Source organism: Mustela lutreola, chromosome 2, assembly GCF_030435805.1.
Source record: "Mustela lutreola isolate mMusLut2 chromosome 2, mMusLut2.pri, whole genome shotgun sequence".
Lineage (NCBI taxonomy): Eukaryota > Metazoa > Chordata > Mammalia > Carnivora > Mustelidae > Mustela > Mustela lutreola.
This window is the reverse complement of record NC_081291.1, coordinates 5,173,662-5,194,873: the sequence shown is the minus strand read 5'-3', so window position 1 is coordinate 5,194,873 and position 21,212 is coordinate 5,173,662. Positions and strand designations below refer to the sequence as shown.

The window sequence follows — 21,212 nt, the reverse complement described above, 5'->3', positions numbered from 1 at the left end:
GGACAAAGGGATCCAGGGGCAGGCAGAAAGGAACCACCCTTAAGGTTAATGGGCTCGTCTGGCCAGTGACTAATTTCTTCTATCATGTTGGGATTCTTGCCTATTCATTCACTCAAGAAACATCCATGAGCACACACTAAGTCCTCAGCTACATGTTTCGGGGTTTGGTTAATGCACTCAGTGAGAGGAACTTAGACCATGAACTCCGCACCCAGGAGCTCCCAACCTGGCAGGGAGACAGGCCGGACAGAGCCCAGGTATTCGGTGCAGGATGATACCTGCTTAGGCAGAGAGCATTTTGCACAGCAGTCTTGTCTGGCCCGGCCGGGGTCCTAGGGAACTCCTTTATATTCTAGTAAACAAAACTTTCGCGGCTTCTCTGTGCCAGCTCTGATCAGAGTGGAAGCTGGGAGTGAGTAGGTCCCTGTAGGGAGTTGGGGGGGTGCCTCCCCTCCCCGACTTCGAGACCGGGGGAAGTATCGTAGGTACCTAACACAAATTGTTTGCGGTAATGAATGAATAACAGCTGCCGGTCCGCGCGTGCGCGTGGCGGAGGCGTGGCCCCGACCAGGGGCGTGGCCCGTGGCGGGAGGGGACGAGGCGGGAGCGGGCCGCGGCGCGCGCAGGCGTTACTGGTCGCGCCGAGTCACGTGAGCGCGCAGGCGCAGCGGCTCGCATCCAGCTCCCTCACACAAAGCCCAGACGCGGAGAAAATGGCGGCAGGGGTCGAAGCGGCGGCCGAGGTGGCGACGACGGAGACCAAAATGGAGGAGGAGAGCGGCGCGCCCGGCGTGCCAAGCGGCAACGGGGCTCCGGGCCCGAAGGGGTGAGTATTCCACGGCTCCCTGTCCCGGGCCCGGCACCTTCGGCGGCTGGCGGCGGCTCCGTTAGGTCTGTTGGTGGCCTCCCACCGGCGCGGCCGCGGCCCGGGCCTTCCTAGCCCGGCCGGCCTGTGGGGGCGGCCTTGGCCGTGAGGAGTGAAGCCGGGCCGCCCCGTGAGCGCCTCAAGGATCGCCCTCTCCTCCCAGGACGCGGACCTCGGCTCCGCCGGCCCGTGTAGGCCGGGCCCGACGCCGAGGCCTGAGGCCGGGCCCCTGCGCATGGGGATGATGGCGCGGGTTCGGGAAGCCGGGGAGTCGCGGAGTCCGCCGCCCGCTAGCCTGTCGAGTGACCTTGGGTTGAGTGGTTTCACAACTCCCCTCCCCTACCGCCCCGGGTCTCAGTTTCGCGATCCGTAAAGTGGGGGGGAGGGGAGGGCGTGCGCGCGCAGCAGTTCGCGCGCGGTGAGCCCCGGTAAACGGCAGCCGGGGCGAGGCGGTTAGCTTTCGGCAGGCACCGCGAGGCCGGTTCGGGGCGCCACCTCTTCCTTTTCCCCTCCCCCGCCCCGCGGGGAGTTGCCTCGGTCGGAGCCGCCGCTAGCCCCATGCTCTGGCCGGGACTCGAGTCCCTCGCGGCGCCCCTCGCGCCTCCCAGGTGCGCAGTAGGTAATTGTAGAGAGTTCGCATCTGCTGCTCAGGGTTCACCCTTAGAAACAACCAAACAAAGGGTGGGGGCGGCGGGAAGAAAGCTCCTCTTCCGTGTTCCAGGGGCAGATTTTCCCCTCATTAGGCGCGCTCGCCGACTTGCGAACTTCGTCACCTTTTCTAGTGCAGCGTGGGGCTCTGTCTTGGGGTTCCTGGTTTTTCAAGTTTAATTAAAGATTTAACGCATCATCTTGTGTCCCGGTGAGACCCAGCCATTCCGATAGCAGTCACCTGAAAGACGCGAGAGACGTGGCTACAACCTACAGCTGGGAGGAGAGGGGACGCCGGGGCGCACAGTTGATTTCCTACAAATTGTTTAAAAATTGTGGTAACACACGTAACCTACGATTTACAGCTTTAACCGTTTTTGATCGTGCGATTCAGTGACGTGAAGCGCATTCACAGTGTTGTGCGACTATCATCCCCTGTCCCCGTCCAGAACTTGATCATCTTCCCAAACTGCAGCGCTTACACATGAACTTACTCTCCCTCTTTCCGCAGCTGCTGGTCACCTCTGTTACAAGTTTGTCTTTTATGAATTTGCCTTCCCACAAAGTTTTAGTGTGCATAACTAGAGTTCGTGGAGATCGAAAGGTTATGCGGTTAAATTGGCTTTATGTGAATGAGCATTCAGTAAATACTGGCTTTGTTAAACTCTCTCTCCTTAGGTGGGGAGGAGCAAAATACCATGGTTACTGGTCCTGAGAAATCAACAGAAAGGCATCCTGGAAGTATTCCCAACACTTTGCTATTGAAAACTGGGAAGAGATGTGCTTAAGTGCACTTTCTTCATCATCTTTTGGGGAGCCTAGTGGGATTTCTGAGGGCCATTTTGGGGGGCCTTTAAGATATATTTATTTCCGGTGTTTATTTTTCTTTCAAAGCATTTATTACAGGATGAAGTACTGCTAGAACCGGGTTAGGTGGTAAGTTTGGTTATAGATTATAGCGGCTGGGGTACGTTCTTCAGATTTCCCTTTTTCCACTGTTCATTTTCAGGTAGTCATTTTGTGGCTAATTCACTTAACATGTGCACAGTTAGAAAGAACCGGAAGATTTTAGAGATAAAATAGCCCTTGTTGAAAAGAACCTAGAGCCTAGGACTGCCTAATCCTGGATAATTTGGGAAGATAGTAACATTTAGATCTATTTTGTAGGGCTTATTTTTTTTGTTGTTGTTGGTTTTTTTTTTTTTTTTTTTTTTTTTTTTTTTTGGTTTGAGGAAGCTCTTTAGAATCAAGCCCTGACCCAGAGAAGGAAGCAATTTACATTTCTGTAGTAGGGTAAGTTGGCTGTGATAGTAGTAAAAGGAGTTACTTGGCGGGAAGCCTGGAGGGCCCAGGTCCCTCCAACCTAACCTGCTGGGGGGCCCGGAGATGTACCTTTGGTTGGAGAGGGATGAAAAAACGAGGATTGGGGAGAGGCTGAGAGGAGAGGGCCCAAAGACAAGGCATTTAAGTGTATGCTTTGCATATTTGTAAAAAACTGAAGCTGCTGTGGCACTTAATGCTAAAACACTGGGAGCCCACTGGTGGGCAATGAATTCCAGGCTAAAGAATCTAGATTTTTATCTTGAAAGCCTTTGAGGGATGGGAATGGAGTGAAACTTAGTTCTTCTGCCCCTTGTGTCCCAGGAGTGGAGCAATGAGCAAGCAGGCTTGATTGAGGACCCCAGATAGGAAAGCTGATTGTTCAGTTCATTTTTTTCTGGGTGCGGAAGGTGGATTTGTTTTATTTTGATGAGAAATCTTCCATCTAAAAGGCAAGTAAGATTCAGAGTTAAGAGTATATTTAGTTAGAGAAGAAGTATTCATTTTAGAGGACTATTCGAGGGTTTAGGTGTGTGTCTGACTGCCCTCCCCATAAATGTAGGTTGTACCATATATTTAAAATCAGTGACTTAACCTATTTCTTTTCTAGATTAAACTTGTGACTGAATCAGAAAATTGAGAGATGGAGGTTATTTTAAAAAAAAAAAAAATTAATATTTGGTATAGATTGCCAGGAGGTAACATTGTGATAGCTTTGTTTTAGAACTGAAAAAAATTTTTTTAAGCAATCGAGAAAACTTGGGTTAAGGAAATTGACTCAGAAACTAGGGGTGACCATCTAGACTCTTAAGGCCCTAGTTGCTTCCACAGTACTATCCTGGTAACCTCTCTAAACACTGTCATTGAAAGTGTTTTATTTAAACCACATTCTCCACTTTGCAATGATTTGAGTGTCTGCTGTTCTTTAAAAAGTGACTGTATACTTGATACAGGATTTTTGAAGCACAGTAGATTGTGAACTGAACTTCTGAGAGGGTTTTGTATTATAAGAATGAATGCTGCCAGCTCTTGACTTTGACTCTTTGGTTTTATTCATGGCTAGGCGAAGAGATACTAGTCTGCGAAGATTAGGTTGTTTCATGGACTCTCCCATGATCATGTTTTACAGTCACAGAAAGCATTGAATTGCTCCTTTGGGCAGTCCGTAATGAGTACAGTGCCTGAGCCTCCTCAGCCACCACCCTGGTGGGCTTGTTTTAATCACTATGTCAAGGTAGAAGACTAGGAATGGATCAGTTCCCCTCAAGAAAATTACTGGTACAGAGATATATCCGTGCCCCAGTTACTGGGTGCCAAGTTGTCTTTAAACCTGTAGGTGTGGATGGTCCTCTCCTTTTACAGAGGAAGGAGCTGAGGCCCAGCAAAGACCGTGGTGTTGCTGTATAGACCTGGATGTGTGGTGCTTAGTCACCTGTAGTGCTTCCCCTTTGGATATTGTGCTGGACATTGACCAGACTGCTTTTTGTTAGGTTGTTTGTTGATTCCCATAGCATCCCTGGGGGCTACCCTGAATACAGGTTATGCTGGTTTTGCTGGTAAAGAAACAGGTACGGAGCGTGAGTTGCAAGGGTGGTTTAGTGGTGGATCTGGAGCTAGAAGAGTGCCAGGACTAGTGCTCTGTGCGCTAAGTGCATTAGAGAGCTCGGGGCCTAACATAAGGGATGATGATTCTCAGGGGACTTGTTGGGGGAGAAGGAGTCTTTGCTCTTGGGACAGGTGATCAGGATTTCAGGGTGTTGGGAGTTGCCATTTCAGACTATACTCTTCATTGAAAAACTGAAAGTGGTGAGAGTATTGAACTCTGAAGAGTAAGAGGGGTTAGGGATTCAGCAAATGGAGCAGTTTTTGTGGAGCAGGAACTGTCCTTACAGTTGTGGTGTTTAGGTACAGTATAATTCTCGTTCGGTGGAGCAGTGATGTGAAAAAAGGGATTTTCAAAGAATGCAGTCAGTGAGTGAAATAGTTCCCAAGCCGTATTAGATATACTTCATTTTCATGACTCGAAGGTATTTACAGATATTTTAGGCTTGTGTTTTGATGTATCATGAAATAGGTTGATAGACTGTTAGAAAAAATTTTTATTTCTGTTCAGTCTACTTAGACCTTAAGGTGGATGATTGGGTGCCAGAATAGACAGTGTTCATTGGCAGTTGGGAATTGAGAGCCAGTTAGCAAGGAGAGCATCAGTAAGAGATTTAGCTGGCCTAGGTAGGTCTCTTATTGTGGTTTCCGTTGCTTTGAAGGATTCCATATTTGATACTTTATGTTGGAGTTACAAGTAAGTTATTGGGTCAGGTTTGAAATTTAATGAACATAAGTGGAAACTTAAAAAATTGTATTCTTGGCACAATAAGCTGTACATAATGGAAATGTGTAGCACAAGTGTCAATATTGTGAATCCCTCACCGAGTCAAGGTAATAAATGTGTCCATGACCCCCAGCAATTTTTTCTCACTCTGTAATCTTCTCAGTCCTCTGTTTCTCCATCCCCAGGCAGCATTTCAGTCCAGGGGACATTTGGAAGCGTCTTGGAGATATTTTTGATTTTTACCTTCAGGACTGAAGGATTGATTGAGTTGCTACTAAGATCTCTTGGGTAGAAGTCTGGGATGCACGTGGCAGACCCACAGAACAGAGCTGTTGTCCCAGAATGTCCGTAGTGCTGAGGTTGAGAAACCCTGCTGTGGATTAATTTGCCAGATTAGATTTTCTCAAATATAAAATTTTATATGATGGTATCATACTGTATTGTAACCCTTTTGTTTGGTTTCTTTGAGTGTTTCTTGTTGCATGTAGTTGTTAACGTTTTGTTGCTGAGAAGTATTTCAATTTACGGATCTACTACAACTTCGTTTTTCATTTACTTGTTTAGTACATAGATAGCTGGGTTTGGGACATTACAAATAGTGTTGCTGTGAACACTTAAGGTTCAAGTTTTTGTATGGATATACACTCTCTCTTGGAAAAGTATCTAGCTGCAGATGATTGAGTCATATGTTAGGTGTGTGTTTAACCTTTTTAATGTCTATAATTCAATTTGGCGTGTTTGGGATTGAGCAATTTTGTCAGTGTTGTCAAAATATAATCTTAAAAAAATTTACTTCTTGGGGGCACCTGGGTGGCTCAGTGGGTTAAGCCTCTGCCTTCAGCTCAGGTCATGATCTCAGGGTCCTGGGATAGAGTCCCACCTCGGGCTCTCAGTGGGGAGCCTTGCGCCCCCCCCCCCCCCCCCCCCCCCCGCCTACTGGTGATCTCTGTCTGTCAAATAAATAAATAAAATCTTGAAACCACATGGAAACAAACCAAAGAAAGCCACGTACTTTTAAAAAGCTTTTGGAGTTAAGTGTTATAAATATCTTGGGGCTAGAGAAGAGTATTCCTGAAATTTTATCCTGAAGACAAATGAGAAAATAGGATTGGATATTTCATTTTATTTTACTTTTTTCAGATTTTTATTTATTTGGTAGAGAGCGAGCAGGAGAGGGAATACAGGCAGGGGAAGTAGGAGAGGGAGAAGCAGGCTTCCCATTAAGCAGGGAGCTAGGGGAGCCTAGTGCGGGGCTTGATCCCAGAACCCTGAGATCATGGCCTGAGCTGAAGGCAGATGCATGATGACATTTTTATTTTACTTTAAAAAAACATTTTTTTTTTGGTTAAGATTTTATTTATTTGACAGGGATCACAAATAAGCAGAGAGGCAGGTAGGGGTCGGGGGGAGGAGACCCTGGGATCATGACCTGAGCTGAAGGCAGAGGCTTAACCCACTGAGCCACCCAGGCGCCCCTGGACATTTTAAAAAACTTTTCAAGATACCACTCTTAGAACTCTGTTAGCTGTATTTGAATATGTACATTGAGTGAGATATCTTTGAGGGTGGTTTACAATTCTGTGTTAAGAAGGATTAGTGGTATAGAGATTATTTAAGAAAAAATAAAGTTTTAGAAAGGGGCATTTGGCTGGCCCAGTTGGTAGAACATGTGATTCTTGGTCACAGGGTTGTGAGTTCAAGTCCCACATTGGGCATAGAGATTACTTTAAAAAGAAAAAAGGTTGATGTTGATTGCTGAGTTTATGAAAATGTAAATTTTTTAAGAAGCTGGAAGTGACGAGATAGTTCTCACTCCATTTACTTGGGATGAAACTTCTCAGACAGTGGAAATGATTAGCCAGAGGAGGATTTGGGTAGAGTGCTGTGCTCACATCTTGGACATAATCCATATGAGCTGCTTTCTTGATGGTGAGCCATGTGATGTGGATTAACCCCAAACCAGATACCCAGCTTCGGTGGTTAGACTGGGTAGCTAGCCTATTCTTAGCCATAATTATCTGCAGAATATGGGCTGGACACTTTGTTACCCGCTTTGACTGTAATTAGTTATTTATATATTTTGTAACTGATAGATGAGGTAAGCAGGTGTGTGAAAACATGGACTGGGACTATTACTGTGTCATGGACCTTGTGTCAGAATAATGGTTTTTAATGTAATTATAGAGTCTGTGGGTTTCAAAAGACCAGTTATATTAAAATATGTTTCTATCCACAGAACCTCTCTGGAAGTCCGTGGTTGGTGCTCTGCATTTTATGAATTTTTACTAACACTTGCCTTCTTATCTGCCAGGAGCAAGAGACACGTTGGCAAATATGCTCTGTCTGGCAGACTTCGGTGTGGAGCTTTCATACGGAGTAGACAGGTGGCCTCTGTGATGGTTGAGGGTTTCCTTTGAGATCTGCTTGTGCTGTGCAGCCAGACTGAGGAGGATCTGTTATTAACTTGGGGTAGACAGAATACTAGGAATTTGCGGATTACGGTAGCTGTATCCCTCCATATCTGCTAGCGTCTGTGAAGGAAGTCTGTTTTGTGAAGGAAGTCTGTTTATTGCATGTTGATATGTGTGAAATCATGAGGAAACTGCCTTCCTTACTTTTGCCTAGGAGGATACCTTCACTGGGTTACCACTTGGAACCCTTGTGTTTGGATTGAAGGGACCAACAGGGGAAAAATAAAAACCCCAAAACCTTAGGGCTACAAAAAGTTGCTAACTTTAAAAATTTTCCAAGTGGAGTGGCTGGCTGACTTAGTTGGTAGGGCATGTGACTCAGGGTCCTGAGGTTAAGCCCCACATAGCTTACTTTAAAAAAAAAAAATATATATTTTTTAGATCCAAGTAAATAATGTTATAAGAACAAAGTCCTCTAGCTGTCATCTCGTATTTGAACATTACCTCTCCCACACAAGGAAGACATATCCTAGAATAAATATCAGCCCTTTAATTAAATAAAGGTAGGCGTATAAATCATTAATAACATAATCTTGGCTTTTTGTTTTTCCATTTTTGTCATGGATCACAAAGTCTCTGCTAGGCTCTGTGGTTTGGGAGTTGCTGGATTTTCACTGGTGGAAAGCATAGGGGTTGTTAAGCAGAAAGTGCAGGGACTTCCTGTGTCTGCCAGATCCCAGTTGTTCCTGGTCCCCTCTCACTGGTGTCTGCCTGTGGTCACTGTACCTGAGTGGGCAGCTCATGGAGTAGCTTCACTTGGCCCGCCCATGCATGGTCCGTGGGCCGCGTGCAGCGATCCGTTTCTCTGTGCTGTGGCCTAAGCTTCCAGCCTGACGTCTGGTTCTGTGTTTTTCGAAGTTTGCTTTTCTTCTGAAACTTATGTCCTGTCCTAACTTAAACCGAATTTGTATCTGTGGAGCTTAGAAATGAAGTGTTAGTGTGGAGATGCCGGACACACAAAGGTAAAGAATATTACAGGTAAAGCCATGCTGAAAAAGCAGGCAGCCTTAGCTGAAGGTGGGATCTTTTCCTGGGTGTTGTCTTACCTATTGGGTCTGTTAGACTTTAGTTTTCTTAGGGTTGTATAGAAAATGGCTTTTTTCTGGTAAAAACAAAACAGAAACTTTCTTATTGTGGTAAAAAGTATAAATATAAAATTTGTCATTTTAACCATTTTAAGTGTCTAGTTTAGTGTCAGTAAGTGCTGTGTTGTGCACTGTACCACTATCCATTTTCAGAGCTTTATCATCCCAAACAGAAACTCTCATCCGTGAAACAGTAACTCCCCATTCCCACCTCCCCCAAGCTTCTGGTAACCTCTCTTCTGTCTCTATGCCTGGCTTATTTTGCTTAGTATAGTGTTTTCAGACTTCATCTGTGTTGCAGCAGCTATCAGCAAGCATTTCATGCCTTTTGTGGCTGGATAATATTCCATTGTATGGCTATACCACATTTTCTTGATTCTCTTCATCTGTTGGTGGGCACTTGGGTTGTTTCTACCTCTTGGCTATTAAGAATGCTGCTGTGTGGCGTACAAGTATCTGCTTCTTCACTTCTTTTGGATCTGTACCGCCGGAGTGGAATTGTTGGGTGATATGGTAATTATGTGTTCTCACTTTTTGAGTGACTGCCCAAATTTTCTGTAGTGGCTGCACCGTTTTATATTCCTATTTAAAGAAAAAATTTTTCTCCCAGAACAAAATGATAATTTTCTTTGTGAGGTTAAAATTGGTTGGGCCTATAGGCACCAGCTCATTTCTGTTCCATATAGTCTTGCAAATCTTTCCTTCTCTTTTCCTGTTTCTGGCATGAAGGTAAAGCACTTTGGGCCAGGAGTTGGCCTCTTTTTCCCATGTCTGTTAAAGCCCCTAGGAATGTATGAAGGCGTAGGAGAGCAGTTTCTCGGGAATGGCTTCTTGATAAGTGGGTTTTAAGGAGTGCACTACTGTACCTTTCTGTGCTATGAGCACTTGAGTTTGAATGTGTCAGATCAAAGTCAATATTAGTCTTGTGTTGGATGTAACTGTGTGGAATTGTAAACCTGGCAAATCAAATACTGTCTTTCATATTGTGCTAACATATGGACCCTTTTTTTCCCTTCGAATTCAGTGAAGGAGAGCGACCTACTCAGAATGAGAAGAGGAAGGAGAAAAACATAAAAAGAGGAGGCAATCGCTTTGAGCCATATGCCAATCCAACTAAAAGATACAGAGCCTTCATTACAAACATACCTTTTGATGTGAAATGGCAGTCACTTAAAGACCTGGTTAAAGAAAAAGGTAATGGTACTGGTGGTCGAGTAGGGTAAGAAGGTTGATGTGTCATCTTTTCTGTGGCTAATTCCTTGGTTATTTTTTTGTCAGTGGAAGTTGATCTGGGTAGAGCATGTGTTCTGTCCATGCTTGAGAGTTAAGCCGCTTTACCCACCCTACTTTTTTGTGTGGTCATGCACCCGTGTGTCAAATAGGGTGGTTTGTATGGTCCTTTGGCCTACAAATGATTTTACTGGCTTAATATGGTTAATAGGGCTTTGATTAAGCTTGAGGGGAACCTCTTTGTGTTGAGGAAATTTTTTGATTTCTTCATATTAGGTGGGAGAGGTTTTTCCTTTAAAAATTTTTTTTAAAGCTTTTCAATTCTGGAGGGAAGGTAGTTTGTTTAAATTTTGTGGATGTCTTCCTGGGATCAAAATTTGGTAGTTGGAACTTGTGCTGCTCAGATTCTAAATTCTAAACCATTAGCTTGTATTTAAACTGTTAGGCTTTTTTCCCTGGGCAGAAACCTGGGTTAGATCGGCAATCGGAGAGCTCCAGATAAGGCATCTGCTACATGATGCTTTGCTTTCAGGCGCACTTCGGTAGCGGCCCAGTGTCCAGATTCTGGCCTCGGGCAGGGGAAGCAACTGAAGCTCTGCTGCCACCAGGAGGTCCTAGGAGGCTGGTTGTCCCCGTAGTCCTCTGCCTCACCCCCTGTGCACACCACGTGTATCCTCTTTCTTTCCACATTCTTGTTCTGTGCTTTTGTCTTCCTTTCTTTCCTGATTCTTGGCCCTGCTGGTGGCACTCAGGGCTAAAGAGATTGCTCAGCCCTGGTTTAGACAAAACTACTGATAGAGAACAATGTGTCTGATGCCTTGAGGTCTCCAAGGGAAACCTAGAATCAAATTACCCTTAAATGGAGTCTTTTTGAAGGACTGAAAGGTATTGGTTTTCTGGAGCATTCATAATGAAAAGAGATTCAAGCTTGAATTGTCAAATGATTAACATTCAGTGGCAGAGATGCCACTTGGATAGGCCATTTTGGTATGTGTACTGGTGCTCCCAGCATTGGGTTTTGAAATTACGACTGGCCCATTGCCATCATTGTCCCATCACTTAATTTGACCATGACATGCCAGAAGTACTAGGCACCGTGAACTTCTGTGTACATTCATGTAGGCTGCTCCCATGTAGTAGTTTTCCAGATAACATGGATGGAAAAACGTTTGGTGTGAGATTTGTTTTCCTGCCTTGATCAGCCAAATCATTCCTGCCAATGCTCCTAGGGCAAGAGTGAAGTTTCTTCTTTTCGTCTGAAGGGCGTGTCATGTGGCATCCCAGATGCAGTGTTCTTGGTTTTTGGGACTGCTGCTTCAATACAAGCTTAGAATTTCTGTACAGTACAGTTGGGTCTCATTCGAATTAGTTTTGGAATAACCCCCAAATTTGTGTTCTCGTGATTTGGTTGAACCGCTGAATTGATACTTCCATTGATAATAAGGTATAGTAGTTCCAAGAACCAGGAATGTGGCTTTGAAAACGCAATTGTTAGAATTTTGTACGAGATTGCAGGCCAAATTATTTTTTTATTTTTAGGAGTGTGTGAACCAGTTTTGGGACATGATGGATAAAGTAGGTGACATTTTTACTGCTTTACCATTCAGTAATTCAGTTTTGGAAGCCTTAAAGCTGGTAGCAGCAGCAGCCATGACGTTTCTGGATGTAGAAGCAGTTCACCTCAATTTCCTATTAAGTGTGGGGCCAGCCTGGTGGTTTATTTGGATCCTTCCAAACTGGTTCTCATATTCCCCGGCATACTGCTACGAATGCCCTGGCTCAGCCCTTTCAGTGTATTTTTTGGTGGTGTAATTTAGAATTACAGGTGTGCAGTAAATAAGTTATTTTAAACAAATCTTAAAATGTTCTTGTTTAGAGCTCCCCTTTTTAGGTTAAATTAATTATTTTTCTGTTTAAATTACTTGTATTGTGGGTGAAAGAGTTTCATAAGAGAATTTTTTTATGGTAATGCTTCTGTTCAGCACGTGAGGTCTGAAGAAATTTACTGTTCACATACACAGGTCTCTTCAAAAATGTCCTCCTTTTTTTGTTAGGTTTAAAATTGCATTTATTCATGTCTTGGCATACAGATAATATGTTTAGTTGGTTATCAGAAATCTGAAGTATTTACTTGAATCCTGTTGTAAGTTTTCGTTTTTTGAAGACTTGTTACTGCAGCTGGGGGCACTTAGCACCTTAGAAGTCTCAAGGTCACCTCCAGAGTGGGCCAGCTGTGGATACCTGACTTACTACAACTCTGCCACTTTATTGGTCTGCATCTTAAGAGTTCTGTTATTTCAGGAAACCAGCGGAATAAGCTAGAATTAGTTGTCTTCAACTTAAAGGTCTAGAAAGTGTCCTGTTAATGCCACAGTGTCTAACTGCTGCCTCTCAGAAGTGGACTAGTAGCTTCCAAGTGGCAAGACAGGAGCTTTTCTAAGGCTAACCATGCCTAAGATGCCTCATGGACCCCTTCCTAATTCCTGATCTTTCCCCCCTTCTTTGCCACCGAGTGTATATACTCTGTTTTAAATTTGAACATTTAGCAACCTTCTAGGAGATCCTATTAATGCTATAGTGATTGTGTGAATTGGTCACTTTTTCTCCTGGATGGGATCACAGAGCTTGTCTGGGGCCCACCTGTTTGGTGGCAGTATCATGAAATTAGCAGTGATGAATTTAAAGAGGAAAATAAAAAATAAGTATTGAGAACTTTGTTCTGTTCTGAGCCAGACTACCCCTGCCCCCCCCCCCCTTTTTTTTGGCTCATGCACTGCCCCCTCCCTCCCCTGGCAAGTTTTGGATGTGGATTAAACAGCTTTCATAGCTTGTAGAATCACGTAAGCTTTGCCCTTCCTGCCCTAAGTGTCCTCATGGAACAGAGGAAGGGTTTCTGTTGGCCTTCCTTTTGATCATGCTGATTTTTTAACGGAGATAGTACATGGGACAAATGGTTGCTGTGAACACCACAGAGTTGCTAAATTGAAAAAAAAAAAGTTGAGAGCCAGTGTAATTAGAGATCAGGCTTGGAGATTGTCACGTCAAGTTTGCAGATGCTTTCACAGTCTCACAGCCTCCCTGATTTTCATCACTGGAGACAGATTGGGATCACATGAAAAGTGTTTGACCTTAAGGACTAGGTGAAAAAGGTGACCTTGGGAATTTTAAACTTAAATCATGTTGTGCTGCATTACTGCGAAGTCTTCTGTGGGTGAAGAAAGCTCGTTATTGGGCTGCTTATTCTCCTGACCTAGCCAGGGAGTTGGCACCATGGAGGTGGGGCATTTGTAAAGAGACAGGCCTGAGCTGGACCTGCAGTGAGTAAACATGGGAGCACCATGTGAGGAATAAAGGAACATCAGTGATGGAGTTTGCTCTCAATCCCAAGTTGACCAGCAGTCAGTTTAACTTGTGTAAGCAAAGATTTCTTTAAGCACTTAATCCTCTGTCTTCATTTAATAAATCGCCTTTTTTTTTTTTTTTTTTAAAAGATCTATTTATTTTGAGAGTGCGCAAGAGAGAGTGCGTGTGCTGGGCAGAGGCAGTGGGGGAGAGAGTCTCGGGTGGACTCCACATGCGGAGTGTGGAATACTAATGTGGGGCCTGGTCCCTTGGCCCTGTGATCATGACCTGAGCCAAAACCAAGAGTTGGACACTTAACCCACTGAGCCACCCCGGGGGCCCCTGATGGGATTGTTTTAAGTAAATTTCAAATTCCAGCTGATTAGGAAACTGAGGCTCAGAGAGCAACCGTAGTCCAAAAGAAAGTGTCTGTTGGCTCTTGAAGACAACCTACATTGTGGGGTTGTGGAGCTAAAGTTTCTTTTCTTTCTTTCTTTTTTTTTGGAACGATTTTATTTATTTATTTGAGTGAGAGAGAGCTAGCGCATGAGCAGGGAGAGGGTGGGAGGGAGAAGCAGACTCCCCGCAGAGCTGGGAGCCCAACGCAGGTCTTGATCCTGGACTCCAGGACCATTACCTGAGCCAAAGGCAGAGGCTCAACCAACAGGCGCCCTAAACTTTATTTATTTTTTATTTAGTAAAAATCCGTATCCAGTCTCTTTGTTCCTTCATATTTTCCTTTTTTTGAAAATTCAGCCTGCATTTTGTGAAGACCTGTTACGCTAACACATTTGTGTCTGTGGGCAACTTGGGTTGTCCCTGCCCCACCAACCTAGTAGTGAGTGCTCTTCTGTCACTGTGGAAGTAGGAGCAGGAATGGGCTCACTAATTTTCTAACTCGTCCATAAATCAAGTAGTCCTTCTGTAGAGTAATTATTTTGCCAGGTTTCAGGTTGTCTGTATATTAAAGACACAAGCTTTCCAAATTAAAATAAGCATCTGTTCTGTGCACCCCTCTAAGCGTGGCCACCTAAGGGGTGTGTTTGATAACGTGCCCTGCTCTGTGGAGCCTTCCGCCTCGACCCTCGCCTTTAAATTGTAGGCCTTTTCACATATGAATTCTCTTCAGTGAAGCTTTGTCCTCTGTCCTCCCTCTTTTTTTTTGGTCCATTTCAAAGGAAATGAGAATACAGACACAAGTAGTGTTTGTTACAAAAATATGTGCAGGTGTGTTAAATCACAGTAGCTCCAAGTGACCGCCTGACTCTTTTTGGGTTACTTATTCATTCTGCTTATCCTCTTGATGTGTTTTATGCTTGAGGCTGTGTTTTTAATCCTGTAAATATTGGTTAAAGGTGATTTGTTGAAGCATTTTAAAATCAAGGTAGGTGAAAACATTGGGCATTAGATTTTACTAAAGTTTTAGTTCTTTCATTTAGATGTTTTGATATTCAAAGCTGCAGTAGAATTTCCTAGCGCCTTCTTTTGGAAGATCCCATCCATGTCTAGGAAGGGAGAGGAGCAACAGTAGTTTTCCATCAATAACCTGAGAGTTCCATTTGGGCGAGACTGTTGCTGCTACCAGTTTATTAACTCTGCCTCTCAGTCCTAACTCGTGTGCTCTGGTTGATTTGGTCTTTAAACTTCCTTTCTTTGGATATGACCAGACTAGGTGGCAAATTTCACCTTCAGTGTTTTGTTGCCAGTTGTACTGACTACACTAAACAGGTCTTTTGTTTTAATATTGTAGAACTAACAGAGAGGTGGTCTGCTAGTCTCTTCCTACAGGGAAGTATAAACTAGCACTTCCTGCAGGTCCTGTAACCCTGATTTGCTTACATCTCTGAATTGATGTGGACTCTCAGGGTAGTGGTTGGGAATGTATGAGGGACCTGGTTATTATTGATACTCCTTTGGGAGCACTACTACTCCAGCTAGAGCCACAGCAGCTGCCCAACCTGTGGCTAACCTGATAGGATGGAGGGGTTTTTAAATGTAAATTTGTTGTTTTTACCAAACAACGATGCCTTGTGGGGAAACACAAAAAGGGATATTTTAAGCAAAGTTTTGGTGCAGAGGATTGAAGTTGGATGTGTGCCATCACTAGAATGTTAGATGGAAAAAGTTCCAATTTCTAAACCTAGCTTTTTGGAAAAAAAAAGTTTGGTTTGGACTTGCTTGGTGTCTAGGTTGCAGTCAGTGACAGCTTTATGGACATAGACTAGAAATTTAAAAATGCAACAGTATTTGAATTCGACAACATAGTTACAGTTGTCGAGTTAGATATTGCGATGATTCATTTTTAAGGTTACTAGATGGTATTTAACAGCTTGTAGAAAATAAATTTGAGGTCTCTTCACTGTATTGACACTATTTGGCATTTTATCAAAGTGGAGATAAGGCTGTTGGTCCTCAAATGGCTGCTGCTGTTGAAATGAATGGCTTTTTAAAAACATGGCCTCAGGAATGACTGCACCTTTTTTGGAATCGCTTTACTTTTGTAAGAGTAAAATAAAGCCAATTTGTATGTCTGTCCCTTGGCTATGATCATTTTCTTTTTGCCCAACTGGAGTGCATCCTCCAAAAGTTAAATTATAACAGTCCCTATTTCTTTTTTTTTTTCCATTTCTTTGCACTGATTCTCTCTCCTTCCTGTTTTGTGCAAAGTGCTGGTTTGGTTCTGTAACAGTCCAAGAAAGGACAAGAGGAGGTGACTTTGAACACTTGTCCTTCATGTTGTCAACTGCAGTGCAGATATATTAGTAATAAGTAATGCCCTTAAAATTGTTAATTTTATTTTAAAAGTAATTTTATCTTACATTTAAATCTTCCCTTCCTATTGTTTTAAAATCCTCATAATTTGAATTCCTTTGAGCAAAGGAATTAGAATAGTTGCGACTTGAGACCATTAAGAAGTTTAGTTTTACCCTTGTACTGTTGAACCAAACTTGAATACAGAATTGGAGAAGGCATTACTACCATAAAAATAATCCTTAAAAAAGGGGGGGGGGGATATTCCTGAGGACAGAAGCACTTTCTTGACTCTGGAGAGCCTGCTTAAGGGATTTTCTCCAAGTTAACACTAAATTTCTGTTCTTTTTGTGCCATCTTCAAGTTCAGCAGCCATTTTGGTGGTTGTCTTCTTGATGGGTTCTAACATCTGGTCATGGTGGTCATGAATTGGCAATCCAAACCTTGAGGAAAATCTGCGAAATCTTTTGAAATTCTTTATTTTCTGCCCCCCCTCCCCCTTATGTAGTTCAGAATTACGTGAATCTTAACTTGTCTAGTTGCAAACTGAGCTCTACATTTGCATTTATCTGTGTCTCTCAATGGGGAGGTTGAGAAAGCAGGAAGAAAAAAGCCTGGCTTATTAATTCACTGAAGAGAATCCAGATGCTGCTCTGGTTTATGATCAGATACTGGAACTTCTAACTTCTGGCAGTTCTGGAGCTTGGGACCATGTGCTGGACCAGCGACAGATTTTGTGGAGCCCCATGTAAAATGAAAACGGGAGGCCTCTTGTTAAAATATTAAGATTAACATCAGAGGATTAAACCAAGTGCGTGGCCCTCCTCTAAGTGCAGGGCCATGTGCAGTCGGACGGGTTGTACCTGTGTGGCTGGCCACACCATGTGGCGCCTTTGAGCATATATACACTTGAACGGCCTTTGTAGTTAGTATCTGAGCTCAGTTCAGTGGCTTTGCAGCTTGTGTGCTGCTTACCTGCTTTCACTGTGGAAGTATATTGTGTAAAATGTTTGCCTCCCTTCCTCAAAAAAAGTGAAGCACGCAGACTTCTTTCCTATAGATTTGGATTGCCTCTAGTCATGAGTGAGTATTTCAGACAGGGAAGGTGATATGGAAATCTGTGGTAATAGCTTGTTTGTGGTGGGAGGAAAATCAAGGACATAATTGTTAACGAGTCTCACCTACTTTTACTGCACACCTGTAATGCCTAGTTTGGTGGTTTAGAGAATATGGAGTGTTTCTGGGCTTTCTTATAAGGCAGAGGCTCCATACAAGGTTGCTGATGATTGTTCTAAATTCCCATTGTTTTCTTGGCTTTTCTCCCTTGGTTTATGTGTCGTCTGGAAACTGATTTGTAGTTGGTGAGGTAACATACGTGGAGCTCTTAATGGACGCTGAAGGAAAGTCAAGGGTAAGTGTCTGAGAGAATTTCTTCTGTGGATTTACTACTTGAAAAATGTAACTGTATGGTGGCGTGGAATCGAATGAAATCAGGAAGGCAGTGAGTGCTCACGTTACAGTAGCTATGTTTGACTTTGCCAAACATTTGAGTGGGGTGGGGAGGGCATTTGCAAACGGGAGTCCCGCTTCTCCAAATGGCTGGCCAAAGAGCTTTTTGGTATTCTGTTTGGATGCCCAATTTGGATAACTGGGGACCAATAGCAGCATTGTCTCTTTGTTAACAGAGGAATTGGCTGTGTGTGAATTATGCATGGAATTTTAGCGGTGGTATATTAATGTAAAACGTGTGTTTTTGTCTAGAAAATGTTACTCTTGGTCGTTTGCTGAATTTGAAAGTTGTGTGAACCAAAGATTCTGAAAAGTCGCCTTTGTGCCAGTAAATTGTAAAACAAATATTAAAACCTGAACGTTTAAAATTGGCCTAGTTTAAAGAGAAAATAAATTATTTTGTTGTGCAATAGAATGGCTTAGAACAATCAAAGGATGAGCTTTAATTTATGGAAGGGATGGATTTAGGAGGAGTATGATAAGGAATTGATTTGAGTACAGAGAAGCAGATCTAAAGTTTGTGTGATTTCTTGGAGAACCTGAATTTAGGTCTGCTTATTACAACTTCAGTAACTATAGTGCAATGCTGGTAATGTGCAGGCAGAGGAGATAATGAGGAGTCCAGCTTTTAATGAGGAAGGCGAGGCAAGACATTTCCTGTGAGCTTCCCCTTAGAAGGGTTAATTTAAAAACTAACTTTGTTACATAAATCATATTTGTAATTTATGTAACTGTCATTGATATTTACTATGTTTTTCTTTTCTTTTTTCCCCCCTTTCCTTGCTCTTCTGACTGGTCTGTGGCTTCCTCCAAAGGGATGTGCGTAAGTATTGTCTAGTTACTTACTGGCAATTGAGCCTCCTAAATTGTAGGACTGGTTTCACTCATCTCCTTTTGACTCTTCATAGCGTTGTTGAATTCAAGATGGAAGAAAGCATGAAAAAAGCTGCCGAAGTTCTAAACAAGCATAGTCTGAGTGGAAGACCACTGAAAGTCAAAGAAGTAAGCTCTTGAAACAATGTGGATACCATTTATAATTGTCGAGTTGTCCCTGTTTGGAATTAGGAAAAGACAGAAATATTCCTTGACTACATTTTATGGAGCAGACCAGCTTGTTATTTTTAATGAAGAGGGTCAGTCACAGGCTGCGGTAGTCACTCCTGTAAGAACTTTGGAATAGTGGCCGAGCACATCCTCAGCAACCGCTTACTGCCTTCCTAACGTCTCATTTGTCTTAGAGCAGCCTGCCTTGTTTTTTTTTCAGGGGTGCTCAGACCGAGCCCATGGGGTGTATGTATGCGTGTTAAGGGATTCTGTGCCTCCAGTTTTACCCATCCTGAACCCTGCTCTTACCTAGCCAATCTTTTTTCTTCTCTAAAGTGAATTTATCATTAATCTACTTTGATATCTAATCCAAGCCAGATTATCTTTTCTCCCTTGAGGGAGAGGGAAGTTTTTGTTGATTAGAGCGCTCCCTGACTTAATGTTGACATCTTAAAGGAAGATGAGTATATTCAGAACTCAGGAGAGCGTGATAGGGTTTAAGGTTTCTGTGTGTTGAAGAGACACATGAAAGGGCAAAAAGTTGAAGACTAGTGCCAATGCCAGAGTTTCATAAACCTGTTGAGACCTTAACACGAGTCAAACGCCTGAAAAACGTGAAGGACCGGAGTACCTCGGTGATGTAGAACTGCGTTTTCAAACTTTTGGAAAAAAAATCACTGATGGGGTTATCAGAAATTACAAAATCCCATTGAAAATTAGTGAGATTCAACTATACCAAGCCTGTGAAGATCTTATTTCCATCTGGAAGTGTTCTATGTTCTACCAACTAATTCTGTCATCAAACCACTCCCTTCCCCCCCCCCCTTTTTTTTTTAGTTAAGTTGAGAGCTAAATTTTACACATTTCTTTCTTCCTATTCCTTTGGCTGGAACTCTTCCTAGCCTGCTGGTTGAGTTCTTTTGGATTTCTTGTTATAGATTTCGAGACTTGCTTTCCACCGACTTCTCAATCTCTGGAGTTTTGGGAATATCACTTTTTGTGAGATCATGGTCTTAGTTGTCACTGGGTCAGTTAAATCTAACACTTCTGTGCTTGTTTTAGGATCCTGATGGTGAACATGCCAGGAGAGCAATGCAAAAGGTGATGGCTACGACCGGTGGGATGGGTATGGGACCAGGTGGCCCAGGAATGATTAATATCCCACCCAGTATCCTAAATAATCCTAACATCCCAAATGAGATTATCCATGCATTGCAGGCTGGAAGACTTGGAAGCACAGTATTTGTAGCAAATGTAAGTAAATGGAAATACTGTCTAAACTAGAAAATCAGAACTCTATGAAATCATCTTGTCAATATGTTGTGAAAGTCGTTCTTCTGTTTGAGAGGAAAATATTTTTAAAAAGAGGGTTATGCTTGGGGCGCCTGGGTGGCTTGGTTAGGCATCTGACTTTGGACTGCCGCTTAGGTCATGATCTCTGAAGGCCTTGGGATTGAGCTCTGCGTTGGGCTCCTTTCTTAGCGGGGAGTCTGCTTCTCTCTTTCTCTCTCTTGTTCACTGTGCTCTCCCTCCCCCAACTCTCCTAAGTAAATAAATAAAATCTTAAGGAAAAAGGGTTATGTTCTCTTCTTGATCTGTTAAAATTAGCTTTGAGGTTAGACTTTGTCCCATAGTGACCACTGCAGTGATAAGTCACAGGCCCAACCATGGTCCTTTTGGGCCCATGTTTACTGAATTTGCTGGTTACAGAAGTGGCAGCTGAGTCTGCATTCCCTGTGGGTTTATTTAGGTGCCGGTCAAAAAAGTACATGAGCAAGGCTGACATTTCCCTCCCTCTTGTGTCTGGGGTGAAAGGTAATACCCTTGCCATTTGCAAGGGGAACTAAAGGAAAGTGAGTTGGGGAGGATGATGGTAAACCAAAAAAGAAAAAAATTTTTTTTTAGGGATGCCTGGGTGGCTCAGTAGTTAAGCCTCTGCCTTTTGCTCAGGCCGTGATCCTAGGGTCCTGGGACTGAGTCCCGCTTTGGGTTCTCTGCTCAGCAGGAATCCTGCTTCTCCCTCTGTCACTCCCCCTGCTTATATTCCCCTCTCGCGCACTCTGTCAAATAAGGTCTTAAAAAAAATTAAAAGTTTTTTTTAATGTTTCACAAAGTAAGCATTAATTTGAAAAGTGTGAGGTGAGTTGACCTGTTCTTTTAGAGAAAAGAGACAGTGAATAGCAGTTAAGACCAGGCTTCAGAATCTTGTCTAAAAAATTGTACTGTAGGTCATAAGTTTTTGTGACATTTTATTTATTTATTTAGATTATATTTGTTCACGAGAGTGTGATTTCCGGGTGGGAGGGCAGAAGGACAGGGAGAAGCGGGCCCCCTGCTGAGCGGAGCGCCTGATGTGAGGCTCCATCCCAGGACCCTGGGATACGTCCTGAGTGGAAGGCAGTTGCTTAACCAACTGAGGCACTGAGGCTCCCCTATTTACTTATTTTTATTTATTTATTATATTATTACCTTTATTAAGTACACTCTACACCCAGCATGAGGCTTGAACTCATGCCGCCCAAGAGTCAGAGCCGCATGCTTTGTTGGCTGAGCCTGTGCCCGGTGTAATAAAAATAACGTGTTATTTTTAGATGTTTGTTTCCAACCAAAGCATATTG

The 21,212-nt window shown here is 43.3% G+C and overlaps 1 protein-coding gene across 12 annotated transcripts in view; it reads left to right on the top strand.

Annotated features, from left to right (window-relative positions):
• Positions 1–667: 667 nt before the first annotated feature.
• HNRNPM (heterogeneous nuclear ribonucleoprotein M) overlaps positions 668–21,212 on the top strand; it is a 40,780-nt gene continuing 20,235 nt past the window's right edge. For 6 of the 12 annotated variants that reach the window (XM_059159743.1, XM_059159740.1, XM_059159737.1 and 3 more), the window contains exons 1-3: positions 18,355–18,373; positions 18,459–18,552; positions 19,657–19,848. In XM_059159743.1, coding sequence (XP_059015726.1) covers positions 18,475–18,552; positions 19,657–19,848 — 270 coding nt within the window. In that variant the 5' untranslated portion in view covers positions 18,355–18,373; positions 18,459–18,474. Of the gene's footprint in view, positions 827–9,742; positions 9,913–17,399; positions 17,453–18,354; positions 18,374–18,458; positions 18,553–19,656; positions 19,849–21,212 lie in introns of those variants that run through there. The other 6 variants (XM_059159744.1, XM_059159739.1, XM_059159748.1 and 3 more) reach the window with 5 other exon arrangements.